The sequence below is a fragment of the Lactuca serriola genome, chromosome 9 (assembly GCF_051521515.1).
Source record: "Lactuca serriola cultivar US96UC23 chromosome 9, Lser_US96UC23_V15, whole genome shotgun sequence".
In the NCBI taxonomy this organism is placed as follows: Eukaryota; Viridiplantae; Streptophyta; class Magnoliopsida; order Asterales; family Asteraceae; genus Lactuca; species Lactuca serriola.
Genome location: NC_136416.1, coordinates 33,173,204 through 33,189,729, shown reverse-complemented (window position 1 = coordinate 33,189,729; position 16,526 = coordinate 33,173,204). Strand labels below are relative to the sequence as shown.

The 16,526-nt window shown below is 31.9% G+C and overlaps 2 protein-coding genes across 2 annotated transcripts; one reads left to right on the top strand and one right to left on the bottom strand.

Moving 5' to 3' along the window:
- Positions 1 to 695: 695 nt before the first annotated feature.
- Positions 696 to 4,608, bottom strand: LOC145072280 (putative elongation factor TypA-like SVR3, chloroplastic). Its single transcript, XM_079018680.1, has 14 exons — positions 4,219 to 4,608; positions 3,864 to 3,973; positions 3,447 to 3,650; positions 3,192 to 3,368; positions 2,959 to 3,111; positions 2,773 to 2,862; positions 2,537 to 2,671; positions 2,335 to 2,451; positions 2,101 to 2,252; positions 1,931 to 2,015; positions 1,737 to 1,831; positions 1,488 to 1,653; positions 1,225 to 1,420; positions 696 to 1,136 (listed from the first exon to the last, which is right to left on the bottom strand). Exons 1-14 carry the CDS (start codon positions 4,451 to 4,453, stop codon positions 1,003 to 1,005), a joined length of 2,049 nt encoding a protein of 682 aa, XP_078874806.1. The 5' UTR covers positions 4,454 to 4,608; the 3' UTR covers positions 696 to 1,002.
- Positions 4,609 to 13,505: 8,897 nt separating this feature from the next.
- Positions 13,506 to 14,586, top strand: LOC145075518 (uncharacterized). Its single transcript, XM_079021737.1, has 5 exons — positions 13,506 to 13,634; positions 13,748 to 13,802; positions 13,997 to 14,070; positions 14,195 to 14,297; positions 14,522 to 14,586. The coding sequence occupies exons 1-5, from the start codon at positions 13,506 to 13,508 to the stop codon at positions 14,584 to 14,586; spliced, it is 426 nt and encodes a 141-aa protein (XP_078877863.1).
- The last annotated feature ends 1,940 nt before the right edge of the window (positions 14,587 to 16,526 follow it).

Genomic DNA, 16,526 nt, shown 5'->3' with positions numbered 1-16,526 from the left:
ATGTTTGAAGTACTCAAATAACTAAAAGGAGTATGTGGACGTAAAATCAAACCTTGACCGATACGCCCATTAGTAGATTTCCTAGTTACAATGTACACATCATTTTAAACAATGCCTATATCATTAAAAAAGTGTAAAGTAGTATGGTCCTTTTGGTTAAAACGCTAGCGACTGATATAGATCAAAATTATGTTACATTGAGAATAAAAAAGGATTCCACGAGAACTTGGCATATTGCATATAGTAATACATTGAGAATGACAAATGTCAATTACACGTGGTGTACAGGTGAATAAAAAAGTCTCCGCAAGAAATTAAGGAACTACATTTAGTAATTAGTAATTCATGGTGAAACCATTGCACGAGGAATAACCAAATTTAAGTTCGAAGGTTCTATCCGTGGAAAAGTTGCATTTTAGTTCCAAAACTTGTAATAAAAGTATTTTGTGAAGTTAATTAAGAATCTCACGAGCAGTCTGCAAATATATTTTATGTCAAAAAATTGTATTGCAGATGCACGGCATATGTTTACGAATTGAATGGTCATTTAGTTAGAGTACTAGGAAACCTTTGGTGACACATACTCGATTATGGTCATTTTAACAAATAGTCATTCTCTGTTTTTTATTCTGTTTGATTTTGAAAGAATACATGATACCCTATTCAAATAGCAATGACAAAGGATCAAAACCGCATTAGGTAATGTGGTATTTACCCACAAATTGTATATGATTTTGTGGATAACCTATATGAAGTCAAAATCCAAACATATTTCGGCTCTTGCCATCGACTTTTTACCACTACACACTATATTTCTGAGGTTTTTTTTTTTACGATAGTCATATACAACTCCATCAGAACAACAAGCACAATGTTGGCTGAATAACTACTCGTTTTGATTTCTAACGAACTAAAAAATCTTCTATATACTATGAGGAAACTTAGCACAAAAATCCTCACGATGAAAGTTGATCACCCAAAAGTGCCAGTTTTGGATCTTGATCAACGCCCCTTTCTGTTGATCTTTGGATTTTTGGACATTCGGACACTTTTTGGAGTCACTTCAACCAGCTCATCTTCTTGAATATACTCGATGCAGTCATCAAGACTATAATCCATCGGCGTGTCAAGAACAACTGCATTATAAACAATTAGTGTTTGAGTTGTGGTTGATAGCTTTCATCATGGGTTAAAGTTGCTTCAGAGGTTATTAAAGGTTCTTACCTGACACTTCTTTATTGGAACGAACATTAGTAGCAGCTTTCTTTTTGCATACATTGAGGGACAAGTCACCAGGTCGTTGATGAATGCCAACAATTTGGCCTTTGTAAACTTCTGCTCCGGGTTTGACAAACAACTGCCCTCGTTCTTGAGAACTAGCAAGAGCATAAGAGGTTGTGGTTCCATCCTCAAATGCAACCTACAAAAATAAATAAAATTTCCAATAAAACACCTACTGGCTTCTGTATTTTCCCCATTTGACTTACCAGGGATCCAAGATCACGGGTCGACATATCACCGGCCCATGGGCCGTAACTGTCAAATATTGTGTTCAGAATCGCGGTCCCACGGGAAGCTGTTAAAATTGCATTTCTCAATCCAAGAAGCCCACGGGTCGGAATTTTGTATTTCAGTAGTGTCGTTCCTTCAGACCTGATTAAAAAAAAATGTAAATTCATTATAAAAAAATATATATATATTTGGAAACAATATAAGACAGAAAACTTTGAGCATACCCAAGGCCTTGCATATCAACCATTTGCCCTTTCCTTTTTCCAAGAAGTTCAACAACCGAACCCATATGTACTTCAGGCACCTCTACAGTCGCAATCTGCGTGTAATATTAAAAACTTATAATCAAACCATTATATTAATAAATAAATAAAAGAATAACAAAAGAGAGAGAGAGAGAGTGTGTATATATTATTACCTCGTAAGGTTCGAGCACCTTATCGTCCACTTTTTTGTTAATTACTTTTGGAGGGCCCACCATGAACTCGAAGTTTTCCCTTCGCCTAAAAGAATTATTTTATTATTTGTTAATAAAAAAAATAAAAGATTTTAGAAATGTAGAATTGAATAAATACGTGTCTTAATTACATGTTCTCTATGAGTATAGTGAGATGTAAAGTGCCACGTCCACTAACAAGAAAAGTATCTGCAGTTTCACCATCTTCAACTTTCATGGCCAAATTCCTCTCAAGCTCACGATAAAGTCTGTCTCTTAAGTTTCTACTTGTAACATACTTGCCCTAATTGAAAAGAAAATATATTGTTCAATTGTTCAAATGATGCGCATATAAATATATATATAATTTAATCATTTTGATATACCTCGCGACCAACAAAAGGTGAAGTATTGATAGAGAAAGCCATTTTTACAGTTGGTTCTTCAACCCTAATAGCAGGCAATGGCTTCCCATCGTTTTTATCAGCAATCGTCTCCCCAATCTGATTTAAAAAATATATTAATAATTAATCTCTACAATTTTGCATTTTTCTACATGAATAGAAAAGCTTTCATATGTATATTTACCTGAACATCACCAACACCACAAACAGCACAAATGTCACCAGCCTCAACACGTTCTGCAGGTGCCCTGTAAAACTTCTCAAATACAAAAAGTTCGCTAACTTTTCCAAATCTGCATGAATCCTCGGTTGTGCATATCTGAGATCATGTTGATACAAAAAACTTTGTTACTAACTTTTTTATAAAAATGAAAACTCATATAGAGAATGTGTTGAAGTTGAATATAAATGCAGACTTACCCGAACATCCATGCCTCTAGTCAGAACCCCAGCATGTAAGCGTCCAATAGCTATCCTCCCCTTGTGCTCATCATATTCTGTGCTTGTGACCTAAATATAAGTTAAACAACATTCATTAGCCATTATAATATAGTGTTATGTATGATAACATAATGAGAGAAGTAAAAAAAAAAAAAAAAAAGTTACAAGCATTTGAAGTGATCCATCTTTCTTAATTTTTGGGCCTGGTATGCATCTAATTATGGTCTCAAAAAGTGGTCCAAGATCATCTGCTAAATTATCAGGAGAAAGTCCAGCCATTCCCTTTATGCCACTCGCATATACAGCTTGAAAATCACACTACACGATAAATGAGATTGTTATATTATAGAATATAGAATTATAGATACAGATATAAATGTATTTATCATGTGACATACTTGTTCATCGGATGCATTTAGTTCAATGAAAAGTTCAAAAGTGGAGTTGATGACAAAATCCGGACGTGCAGATGGTCTATCGATTTTATTGACAACAACAACAACAGCATGACCAAATTCAAGAGCTTTCTTCAAAACAAATCTTGTTTGTGGCATTGGGCCTTCAACAGAATCTACCTGATAAAATCAATGAAAATACTTTGCTATTTCTTGAGAGAGAAATCCACAAATTGATGAGTTTTTAAGAATAGTTACCACTAAAATAATTCCTTCCACCATATTGAGGACACGTTCTACTTCACCTCCAAAGTCAGAATGACCAGGAGTGTCGATAATATTCATTTTTGTATCTTTATAAGTAATTGATGTGTTTTTGCTGAGAATTGTAATTCCCCTTTCACGTTCCAAATCATTTGAGTCCATTATTCTTTCTTCTACAACTTGATTATCACGAAATACCTGCAACAAATTAGTATTAGACTATTAGTTCGTTACAATGAGAATATCCCCAACAAGTAATAACAACTAAATAAAGCAGTCATTTTTAGGTTAACAAGACATACAGTAGAGGTTGGTTAGTTGTGCTATTTATATTTAGCATTTACACAATCATTAAATTATAAACATGTAAATTAAGTAATAGAAATGCAAGTGAATGAATATTATGCTTACCTTTGCTTGTTTCAACATAGCATCCACTAGAGTTGTCTTTCCATGATCTACATGAGCAACAATTGCTATATTCCTTATGTCGTTTCTCCTCACCAATGCAACCTTCTTCTCTGAATAAAAAAATTACCAAAAAGTTTAAAAACACACAAAACTTGTTCACTTCATGAAAATATGTTGCTATTTATTGCATTTAACCCTTGATCAAATAACAAGATAGCTATGTTTATGATCATAAACAGGAAAATTTATGTGGACTTCAACTAAATACGAGATTATGAACATTAAAAACTAAAAAACTAATGAAATTAAAGGCAACCAAGCACAGAGGAACAAGCGTATACATATGAAATTATACCAGAGGCAGTTTCAGGTGCCTCAGCTTCAGAAACAGAGCATTTGATGAAACTGTGAAGTGGGTTTCTTCTTGAATGCGAAAAAGATGGAGACTTGATGTTGGAGGAAGAATAAGAAGACAAGGTACGACCAACAGGGAGTTGGGTTCTGAGGATCGGTGAAGAAAAGGAGGAGTTCCTGTGATTAGGGTTAACTGTGGGAGTGACATAACTGTTTATTCCGACAGCCATCTCCATTGCTAATTTGCTCGGCCTCAGTTCACAGTCTATGAACAGAGAACGAGGGATAACAAAATGGGATGGAAGGGATGTAATGTAATTGGAAGTGAATGGTGGTCATTGTGTTTAAAAGGTTTGGGAATTTAACGATTGTAATAGAGAAATTAGAAGAGGTGGGAGATGATTTGGGAAAAATAATATAAATTGTATGGCTCTGAACCTCTGATTATATATTCTCTCGTCGTGTCACATTGCAGAGCCAGTGTTCATATTTTGTCCAATATCAACATGGGAATTGCCGTATTGGGCATAGTTGCTCAATTGGGCTTTCACAGGTAGAGCCATCGTTTATATTTGGAAAAATGAATTATGAAGGTAACAATGAATTTTTCATTTGGTTTATATCCAAACAATTTTTTTTTTACATAATTAGCTATCAAACTTCTTCAATATATTAACATATTATTATTTTTATTTAAGATAGTCGGTGACAAGAATAACATTTGGACATATTTAATATGTTTGATGGTCAATTGTCTATAAAAAAAATTGTCTTGAACAAAATAATTTCATTACCCTTCAAAGTTATTTTTTCAAAATAAAAGAGCAATTTTTAATGATTTACATAGTTTTTTTCTTTTATATTTAAAAACAACTTTTGATTTAACTTTATTGGTTCAACGAAATTAGTTGCAGTCAGTTTGTTCTCATGAACCATCACGATTCAATTTTGAATATGTACAAGTGTTTTCAATTTTGAGCATGTACAACTCTTGTTGGTTCAACGAAATTAATCGGAGTGTTAAACACAAGATCCAAGAATATATGTTTAAGATCATAAACATATCAGGAAGAGAAACTCCAACAGTCCATGACTTATTCTTCAAGTTCTATTTCTGAAGTTCATAGATTGCGATTGGCTAAAATGTTAAGTGTGACTATGGGGATCGGGCTCAAATGGGGGACTTTCGGACCAATCTTAACCTTAAAATAAGATTTATTAGATGCCTTACTTTTCTAGTATCATGTTTGAGTCTCGAAAAGTTAATATGTAATTGTTGCTTTGGACTTGATTTAATCCATTATAAACAACACCTTAAAAAAGTGAAGATGGCTTAAGAGGGCAATGGCGTTTTCATTTTTTTTTTCATATTTAGGCAACTTTTTTTATTTGTACACGATTGACCATTAAACTTGTTAATGTGTTTAAATGTTACCATTGTTGCCTAAGATAGTTGGTAACAATGGTAATATTTGAACACATTTAACAAGTTTGATAGTCAATCATGTGCAAAACAAAAGTTGCCTAAATGTAAATAAAATGAAAAGTTCATTACCATAATAAGTCATTGTAATATCCTAAAATTTAAGACTGTATTACTAAATAAATAAAGTAATAATTGAAAAATGATTTATATATATAAACCATCAAGGATAAATCATATCATTAATGGTATGAAGTTTGGAAAGCTAGAAAAGAAAATAATAACATTTTAAAAGTTAAAGTGCCAAAAGTATCAAGTTAAACAAGTGAATTAAGCAAAAGGTTCACTCAATTAAGGAAAGGGTATAATAAAGTTGTATAATGGACAATGGGAGGCTTATTATGCCAAAATCCAAGTTAAACTCACAAATATTGAGATTGGGTGTGTTTTGGCTAAAAGATATAAACTAGAGGGACCAAATATAAAAATGTTAGGAAATAAGATGAACTTTCCCCACATTCTCCCTTCGGATCGTGAAATGCAAGCAAGAGCTATCAAATAGAAATTTTTTATTCTTAAGAATTCCTAGGGTTTGATTCAAGTGGAGATTGGAACATTCAAGTAATAAGGGAACCAATCAAAAGTTTAAAAAGTATAAAACTTTCACCTCTAACTCTATTTTTCGAATTCATGGTTTGGAGAAAAGCCCAATCTCGAAATTAACTTCTTATTACGATTTGGGTTTGGTTTTCTAACCTCCCTTGAGTGGTTTCCATGGTTCTAATCTCAATATAATCATCTCATTGATATATTTGATGATTTGGGTAAAAATCTCCGTAAACCCTAGAAAACCCAAATTGGGGATATTGCAATTGATAATGAAATAGGATTGAATTCTATGACCTAGATGATATTTGATAGCAAAAAATCCAATTAGAATGCTCAAATTCATTCACGATGGTAGAATCATGTATATGCTAAAATTAGAGTGAAATTGAGTAAAATGTGATGAAAACTATGTAATCTTTTGTTTGTGAGAATTGGGTGAGTATATGATACTCATAAACATGAGTTGATACTAAAATATGATTTGGATGCAAGAACATGAAGACTGGAATGATTTTTAGTTGAATTTGTGGATAATTTGGCCACAAGGGTATTTTGGGAAAACTATGGATAACCAGATGATGATTGACATGTAAGAAGTGAATGACATTCATGAACATGAATTGACACTCTAGATATGATATTGGAACACAAACTTGAAGGGATGCTAGTAAGTTTCTAGCTCTGGTGATGGTTTTGGCCCAAAGGGCAATTTGGGAAACATGGAATGGAATTGAGGATTCTATAGTTGGATTAAGTACTTTCAATAAGATTGATGGTGGTTTTATATACTTGACAACTTTCATTTAAGTATTTAATGAGTTAGGAACGTGCGGTTGAATTATAGACTAGTTAACCCTTATTTTACAACTTGAAGATCATAATGTTCTTAAAGGTTTCAATGAGCACTTAATAAACTAAGTGAGATGTTTTTGGATGATAAAAAATATATTAATCGTGTGTGAGAACCTATATAAGTGGTACAAAGTGATATGGAAAAAGGTTCTTCAAGAACTATGCAAAGTAGAGTGTTAATATGAGAAAATTTGCACTTTTTTGGCATACAGACCATTCCACACAACCACGTGTGAAATTCCACATGCCTTGTATCGAACCTCCTATTTGGGAAATGTTCTTTTCCTCATAAATTTTGCATACAGACTTGGATTTACAGTCGATTTTTGCCTACATTCATATTTTTACATAAGGAATAGTTTAAAGCAATCACTTTAGTAATGGAACCCCTGAGGGGTATTTTAGTTATTTTAATGAATTATGTCCATATATTGTATATATATAGTGTTTGAAGAGTGTTGCTTTAAGGAACGGAACTAGAGGATGACTAGCTAAGCTTCTCGTGACTGAGGTGAGTACGTGTTGGCATTTTCCCACTTTGAGGTACATGGAAAAATGATTTTATGATAATGAAATGCAATGCTTTGATATATAAAATGTTTTGAAAAGAAAGTGTTAAATGTTTTGGAAAGAATGTTTTGAAATAATACCTTGAAGGCAAGAATGTTTTTGAAAGTAAAGAACGTTTAAGAAGAATGAATGTTTTGATAACGTATTTGAAATGTTTTGAAATGTAGATGTTTTAATCACGGAAATTAGTATTTTGATACTAACATATGAAATGTGTAAAACTTGAAAAGTAATGACAGAAAATGGAAAATGTAATAAAAAGAAATTGAAAGTAATGAAAGGAATTGGAAAGTAATGTAAAGAATATTGCTCGAACCATGATGTCCCCGTAATGGGATATAAATGAATCTATCGGGGTGACACTTCCCCTTCACGAGATAGATTGTCTAACAAAAATTATGCCTTAGATTGGCTAATTTTCTTCTTTCCACCTTGGTATAGACTTAAGAATATTGCAAGGCCCTAAGTATAAAAATGGCAATAGTTGAACATCATAATTAGCCCTTAATGATAAAAGAGAATGGAATGCGGAAATATGTCTTTTGAAATGAAATGATAAGATATGAAATGTTAAGATATGAAATGATATTTATGATGTGTATAAAAAGAGTTTTTTCTTGAAAATGATTGAAAATGCTTTATAGTATGAATGGAAGGAGTTTTCTTGAAAATGATTAAAATGTTCTATACTCTAAAACCTATGTAGCTCAAGAAACATTTTTGTCTTACGTATCTTTTCTTAATGTCATGTATCCCAGGTTACATATGAGGATAGAGGATGATCGATGGAAGTTAGAAGTTATATGATAGGGAATGGAGTGGAACTTGTTAAGTTGATGTAATTCTTATTTGCATGATATGGTTTGTATGATGCTTAATGGTAACACCCAAGGATTTAATTGTAAATGTTTTGTGGGACCATTTTTTATTAAATATGGGTTAATACCCGAACGTTTTTATAACCATATCATTGAAATAGTTTTTAAAGTGTGAAAAATTGAAGGTGTTATAGTCATTTTCCCTTTATATTTTGTCCAATTATTATTAGTTGTTTAATAAAACAAAATTGTTTAATTTCAAATTAATCGTTTTATATGCAAGAAATGTAAAGTTTGTTATCTCATTCGAGACTTTTGATTCGTTAAAACGATATATCAAGTAAGGGCTCTTGGTATTCTTTTAATTTTTCAATTAAGAGGCAAACTCTTAATTTTTCAGAGTTTGTTAGCCTCTTAATTTTTGTCTCTTAATTGTTAAACAACCGCTTAATTTTTTAAAGGAGTTTTACCTGAAAAAAGAGCAGCGTGTTCCGAAAATACCTTAATTTTTCAGAAAATATTTTTCCTTATTCTCTTTCTATATCACAAGACCGCCTCCACTTTCCCTCTAATTCCCTCTCTGACATCTTAAAATTTTCAGAGCCTCTTAAAAATCCAAACATCTTAAAAATTCAGATCTTAAAAATTAAGATCCTATCAAACAGTCCCTAAGAAGTTGAATATTGATCGATTCAGAGAGACGACATTTGAATGGTTCCATTAAGAGTTTATCAAACCTTATAAAAGTTTCAAATTACTTTAACTAATTTAGATTTTAAGACAATGAACTGAAATTTTCGTCAAAAATCCATAATGTCCACATAATTACAAACAATCATACAATCATATAATATGTAATTTAATGCATTTAAGGGGTGTATGAAATTGTTTAATTAAAAAAAAATTATGTCTATTAAGAAAATATTTATGAGTTTATGTAGTACCAAAACGAAGTTTAAGAAAAAAAAGGATTACATTATGTTGTACCAAAAAAACAACAAGTTGATAAAGTTATTTTTTAGTGTTTGACAAATTATTGTTAAGTATATAAATTGACCATAAATAACACATGTAAAAAGGGGGAAATTGGTATGCATTATGTTGGTCATGAAAAAAGAAAAACAAGGCAAAACAATCCATATCACTTTTAGGGGTTGTTTGATATTGTTGCTAACCCAGTTAGAAGGAGGGACTCGGTCCTCAGTCAGAAGTTGGTGTATTTGATTTGGGTTGTTCACCATCGGACTTGGTCCAAAAAAAATTGAGGATTCAGTCCCCATCTCAAAACCTCCTGACTGAGTTTTGGCCTTTAGTTGGCCCCAAATATGAAGGTTGGAGACTTGGACTTAATGGATTAAAGTGAAAAAGATGCACTTTTGGCCCCTTTGATACTTACAGGTTAGATCTTGGTGGTTTGAACCATTCTAATGGATAAAGTTGGAAACTTTATCCATTATGGAGCTTTTAGGATCCATAAAAATGTGATCTTTATCCTTTTATTCCTTCCATGAAAGTGTTATGATGTCTTAATGGATTAATAAGTTAAGGTTTTGGCTTTTGGACCTTTTCTAGACATGGAAAGTCATAAAGGTGGAATCTTTAAGACTTAGAATGATGTTATGCAACTAGATATAAGTGTTGGATGAAAGGGATTAAGAGATTAAGCACTCAATAAAAAAGTGCCTTTTGGCCGAGTACGTTGGGCGTACCATTAGGTACGCTGTGCGTACTCGTGAGGAGTCTCGTCCTTGGATGGTGAGTACGCCATGCGTACGAGCTAAGTACGATGGGCGTACTCATCCTAAAGTTGACTTGTTGCCTTTGAATTTCGATGACCATTGACTTTTTTGACCAAGTTTGACATTGGGTCAAACTTTAGGGGTTTGGGTTATTAATTAAGATTTCATCTGGTTCTGGTGTTAATGGATTCGTGGGTGCAAGTAGTGCATAAAATGGATTGTATTGTAATGTTTTAGAGTTCTCCGATTCAGGTGAGTCTTCTCCTGGTTCTCGTGAGTCAGAGGCACCAATGCCGTCTCACTAGATTGTGTATGTCGGATGCTAGCTGTCTTTATGACTCTTGTATGTTTGTATGAGCCTGTATGGTAGAATAGTTGTATATGTGATGAACAGTTGGGTCTAATTGTTATTATTATGATATGTAATACTATGTACTGTGACTGTTGATAGTCTCTAGGGTTGCTGATAACCCATCAGGCATGTTGTTTGCCCACTGAGACTACTGATAACCCATTGGGCGTGTTGTTTGCCCACTGGGACTGCTGGTAGTCCCCAGGGTTGCTGATAACCCATAGTTGTTTTATTTATGTTGTACTGTATGTGGTACTTTGGGGAACTCACTAAGCTTTGTGCTTACGATTTGTGGTTTACATGTTTCAGGTTTTCTTATATTAAAAGAGGGACACGACTCGATTGCATCGCATCAATGGGGGACTTGGGTACTTGATAACTCTTAATGATACTCTGATAAATGTTTTAAGATCTTGTATTTGTGATTTCAACAAATACTTAAAGTTTTAATCGAAAATTTTGGGTTGAGTTTTGGGGCGTTACAATATGGTGTAGCGTGTTCATGAATGCTCAGTTGACCTTTTAACTCAAAACTAATGAAGACTATTTGTTTAGTATGACATCGAACTCTCAATTTCTCCTTATTAAGACATTGTACATTGAAAATTTTATCCAACTATCACAATTTTATCTAATTGCAAAGATTTTCTTTTTAAAGTAGAATGTCTTAAAAAGTGTTATTTTGGGCAAAATGCATGAAATGACAAGGTCAAAATGCATAAGATGACAGTTAATGTTAATCTTATCTTTTGTCCATGAGTTCGATTGATTTTTTATTTGTTTGAAAATAAGGGTAAAATGGTCATCCATCATTACCCATTCAACCACTTAACCTATACATGACCTATGGAAAATATGAAGAAAAAAACCCTTTGAAACTTTGATCGGGTTAAAAAAAAGTGAAAAACTAACTAAAAAAATTTGGGAGTTTACTTAATTGGTTTCATATAATTTGTGTTTTCTAACATGTTGTTATATTTTATGTGTGGTTTTCACTTTTAGATATGGTTTCAAAAGCTTTGATTTTCAATTTAACATCTAGGTTCCTTGAAAAATGTACTGAAAATCCTTCGTTATCTTTGATATGTAATGTTTTCTGAACATTATTATTCTATTTTAACATATAGTTTTTTTAACATATTTCAGAGTTTATTGTTATGTTCAATAGTAGCCGACGGTTTCAGATACTTTGGGTTACACCACCAAACTTTCCTCTTGATGTCAACCACCCCCTGAACTTGATGGCACCATTCTCACATCTGAGAGTCTCAAGGAGAAAAGGCTTAGTGTTGCTGTCAAGTCTCCACATCTCTCAACCAACCACCCCACACCATCACATGATTGTAATCCACTTTTATATTTTTACATGACATGGATGTCAAGACTTGATGTTTTCATTGTTTACTTGGTAGAAAGCATGGAGCCTGCATTTCAGAGGGTAAATCCAACTAATAGACTATTTTTCTTAATAGTTTCATAAATTTTATTGAGCAAACACAATCTTATTCTCAAAAAATTAGTGGTTTTTTCGTTGCACTTTGGAAAAGTTCATGGATATTATGAAAGTTCAATGTTATTACTGGTTTGATGCATTGCTGGTTCACTTTTTCTTGAAAGTTCGATACCTTTTATGGATTTTCCTTGGAAGTATATTGCCTTTGTCAATAGCACCCTTAAACGTACAATGCATTACTCTTGGTATTTTTTCCCTTGATATTGTTAGGCTTCTACTGGGTTGCCCTTTAGCATTATTACTATTGGTTCATACTAGATATACATCTGGCTTGCCCTTGAAAGTTAAGTGTTATTACCAAAAAGTTCTTCTTGAAACTGTAGTTGGTGGTTGTTGTTGTTGTTGTTGTATGTATGTATGTATTTACTTTATAGTTTTCTGTATCTATACTTTTTTGTCCAATCATTGGTTGTCCTCTTTTCATAATAATATTATCCATTAAAAAAACTTTGTATACGAGTTAAGTGTGTGTGTGTGTTTTTGTGAGTTTTGATTTGTTTACTATAAAAAAATTAGTTATTACAATTAGAATTTTTTGTATGATATTTTTATTTTAGGGTGTTTTATGATCATTTTATGGTAATTCTATATGTCATATCAGTTTGTTATAGTTGGATATGTATGATCACTTTAATGTAAGTCATTTTCCTTAAGAGTTTACGGTTGGAGTTGACATGGTTGGTTGGTGTTTCTTAAAGAGATTTTAGGGAAACGATGATGCCAATTCATTTTGAACTCTACGCTTTGCTTGAATGTCCATTTTTGCCTTAATTATAAAATAATAGAATTCCTCTTCAAAATTCTTTGGCCTACCATATTTTTTAACAAATGTGTATTTTTTGGTGCTGATGAAATTGTATTGTTAAAATAAGAAAGATACAATTAGATATATATTTTTTCTTGATTCTGGATGGTTTAAATACGATAGTTTGTTAAGAAAATTAATATAAATGATAAAACATAAAAGAAAACAATCAATAGCGCACCTGCGATGAACCCCCACATAGTCTCCGCAAATTCATTGGATCTGGTAAGTTGTTGTTTGTCAGTTTGCTAAATGCTTATGTTATTGAATGGAATGAGTATGCTAACTTAATTAATCTCTCCAGGCACATATACTGCTCTGTTCTAATGAAAAATTTATGATTGTTCTTAATTCTCACCTTCTTCTTTTTCTACTAATTTTGTGTAATTTGGTTGATGTTGGCAGCGAGATAGACTCCACTGATGTTGGATGAAATGCGTCGGAAGATCTCTTGTAACCTAAGAGGGTAAGAGCAAGAAAATTATATTAGTATTAGATGACAGTCTGTCAATGTTTGAAAACTTTGATTCTTTGCATATGTTTATTAGGCATTTGGGGAGGGAAAGGGCAAGGAAAAACATTTCAAACTGAACTAATTTTCCAGGTCATGGGAATTTTACCTGTGATCATGTCTGGTGGAGAGTTGGAATCAGAGAGAGCTGATAAGATGGTTTTGATGAATGTTTTGCTTATACAAATTACAATTTTCATGCAGTCGTTGAAACTCAGGTTAGAAGTTTTACCTCTTTAACTATCATATGTGTGTTAAGTCTAAACTGTAAAGTGTTATTTTTTCAAAACTAATTGGTTGATTTTATCCTGTCATTACTTTTGGCTTGTTTAAAAAAGGGGAAAATGAGCTGCTTGATGATCAATGATATCGATGCGGGCCTTGGTAGATTTGGTGAGCTACAAATCTGATTGGATGAAAATAATGGTTGACTCTTGTAGTTTCCCTTTGGTCAATTCAATACTTTAAATATGTTCATGAAATAATCAAACTAAAATTTTATATCCTTTAATTAATTATAGTTATACTATGGTTGTTTATAAATGAATTGAAAATTATTTTATTTGTTAATTGTTATTGTTATTCAGGAAACACTCAAATGACAGTGAACAACCAAATAGTTGTTGGCACACTGGTGAATCTATTAGATGATCCAACAAGAGTTAGCATTGGACAAGATTGAAGGATCGTGAAAACCTTTTATAGTATTAGTATTTTTCACACGACTTTATATAATTTATTTAACTATTCATGAGTTTAATTTCTTAAAATTGTGGAACATGCAGCCTAACATCGACGATCTCATGAATATTGTTAACAGAATGTTTGAGAAAGATGGATTATCAAAGAACAATGTTATAAGCATCATGAAAACCTTTCCTAATCAAGGTATGTATTTTATTTCACAATCATTACCATATTTTATACAGACATTTTATATGATCAAATTTTGAAAAAAAAAACAATTTTAGTACTTCTTCAGATAGTACATTTTCTCTTCACTTGATTCGAAATTGGGGGTTGAGCCACACTGTTGCATTCATCATCCGTTATGTTTTGATAATTATTTTGTTTTGTTACTAACATTTTATCCTTTTTCTATTTCAATTTAGGTTATTTGGATCTGAATGAAATGACAAATATGAAAGTTGGGAAGTACTTGCCGTTTTGTTACTAATGTTTTGATCCTTTCACTTGTTTGTTTGTGCCTTCGAACACTAAGGCCATTGAAAAAATGAACATGGAGAAAAGTTGCTTTTTATCAGTAGTAAGGTGCCAACTATCCGTAAATTCTCTTTTGATGAATTCTTTCACTCCTATTTATACTCTTTAATTGGAAGTGATTTTTATGTTGTATTCATAACACTGGTAAGTTATGTTATGCTATGTTTGTCCATAAATCCATTCTTTAGTTAAGAAAATACGATGACTGATAGTTTGTGTTCCTTTTGAGCCATTCTTAACAGTAAATGTTGATGCTCAACCCTCAAGGGAGGGATGTAAAAGGGGCGAGGTCTATCATTTGGTCAAATTGGATATAATATCCTTCCATGTAATTCATTTATGATCATTTTTTTTATATATATTTCTCTATGGTTTTAATGGTTAGCTTTAGGAGTCCTTTAGTTGTTTATTATTTAGTTTTTGCTTATTCGTTTAGAGCAAGATGGGAATTTAGTGCTTGGATTTTAAAAAATATGTTTCAAATGTGTTGTGGATTGAGTAAATTGTACGAGGATTGAACAACCGTTGACGTAGTATGAAGCAAGTATATTTTTGTTCAATAAACTAAAAATGTTTTATATGTTGTAGGTCATTGTTATGGTTCATTAAGAAAAATCTTGAAGTATAATATCTTTAAATTTTGAGAGAATAAACAAATATTATCGCAATTTGCAGATCCTGTTGATGCTGTTGAAATAAAAACAAAATAAATAAATAAAAATAAAAAATAAAAAATCAGATGGATGGTCACATCCTAGAAGTTAGTATTTTCATATAATTCAGGAATTAAAATTCAAAAAAGCATGATGTCTTGAGAATTGGTTATATGATCTATTCTGCTTAGGTTTCACATAAATCATCCAATTGGTCTTTGGACTCTTGGCCTTTTCGTTGATGCTATCCTGGACCATTTTACCCCTGAAAATGGAGTGACCAATTACTGAAGTTGTCCACTGCTTACATGCAAAGTGTGCTAACGTGCAGTGGTGAGGTTGTATATTAGCATGGTGGGTCACTTGACCCACTTTTTTTTTTCTTTTGTCAAGAAGTTATATAGAACAAAAATATGTGACCTACCTTATAAAAATTAAATGAACCACCTTGGCAAAAAAAATATACTTATAAATCAGATTTCTAAAACCCATATCCCATATCTTACTGGCCCAATAAATTTTTAGGGTATAATCTATAGCTCAACACAAATTAAATTAAAACAAAACATGAATTAAGAATAGACGTTTTACAATTCACAACACACAAAGTTGGGAATCAACATAATCAATGATCGCTGCCGATAAATATTCAAGTTTGTAAGCTAAATAAAATAGGACTATATAAGGAAATTCTATTTCCAAATTCCATTGGCATGAAAGACCTTAATAATGGGTTGGTGATTCAAAATTCACACTTTTCACTATTAATTACATTTGCCTTAGGTTTTTTTTTTTTTTTTTTTTTTTTTTTTTTTTTTTTAATATTGTTTCATAATTTATTTGTTCTAAAAAATCTAACTTCTAAGATTGTTAATTGTCAATGGACAAAATTTTATCGATATTGAATGTTAACAGTGATTTTTTCACTTTTTAATTGTTTCACGCTTTTACAATAAGTTTTTTTTTTTTTTATTTTTTTTTTATGTTTCAAACTTCTAATTTGAATCGCTTATTTGAATGTTATTCAACAATAAAGTTGGTAAAGACCGATGTAAAAAAAAAAAGATGATCTTTTTAAATAATAGTTTGGTGTCATATATTGAAAAAAAATGTTTTAGAAAGTATTAGTATCAAGGTATAAAGATATCGTCGCGTATAATTTTAAAAACTTTAAATATTTTTTTTTACTTATACAACTCAACCCGATCCGAACTCGCAATAGTTTTCTTTTTTTATATTT

Coding starts and splice junctions, on each gene's coding strand:
- LOC145075518 (XM_079021737.1), top strand. CDS start 13,506: ATGGGAATTTTACCTGTGATCATGTCTGGTGGAGAGTTGGAATCAGAG. Junction 13,635..13,747: donor CGTTGAAACTCAGGTTAGAA/GTTTTACCTCTT, acceptor TGTTTAAAAAAG/GGGAAAATGAGCTGCTTGAT. Junction 14,071..14,194: donor TATTAGATGATCCAACAAGA/GTTAGCATTGGA, acceptor TGGAACATGCAG/CCTAACATCGACGATCTCAT.
- LOC145072280 (XM_079018680.1), bottom strand. CDS start 4,453: ATGGAGATGGCTGTCGGAATAAACAGTTATGTCACTCCCACAGTTAAC. Junction 3,112..3,191: donor TAAATGCATCCGATGAACAA/GTATGTCACATG, acceptor TTTATCGTGTAG/TGTGATTTTCAAGCTGTATA. Junction 2,863..2,958: donor ATGGATCACTTCAAATGCTT/GTAACTTTTTTT, acceptor ACTTATATTTAG/GTCACAAGCACAGAATATGA.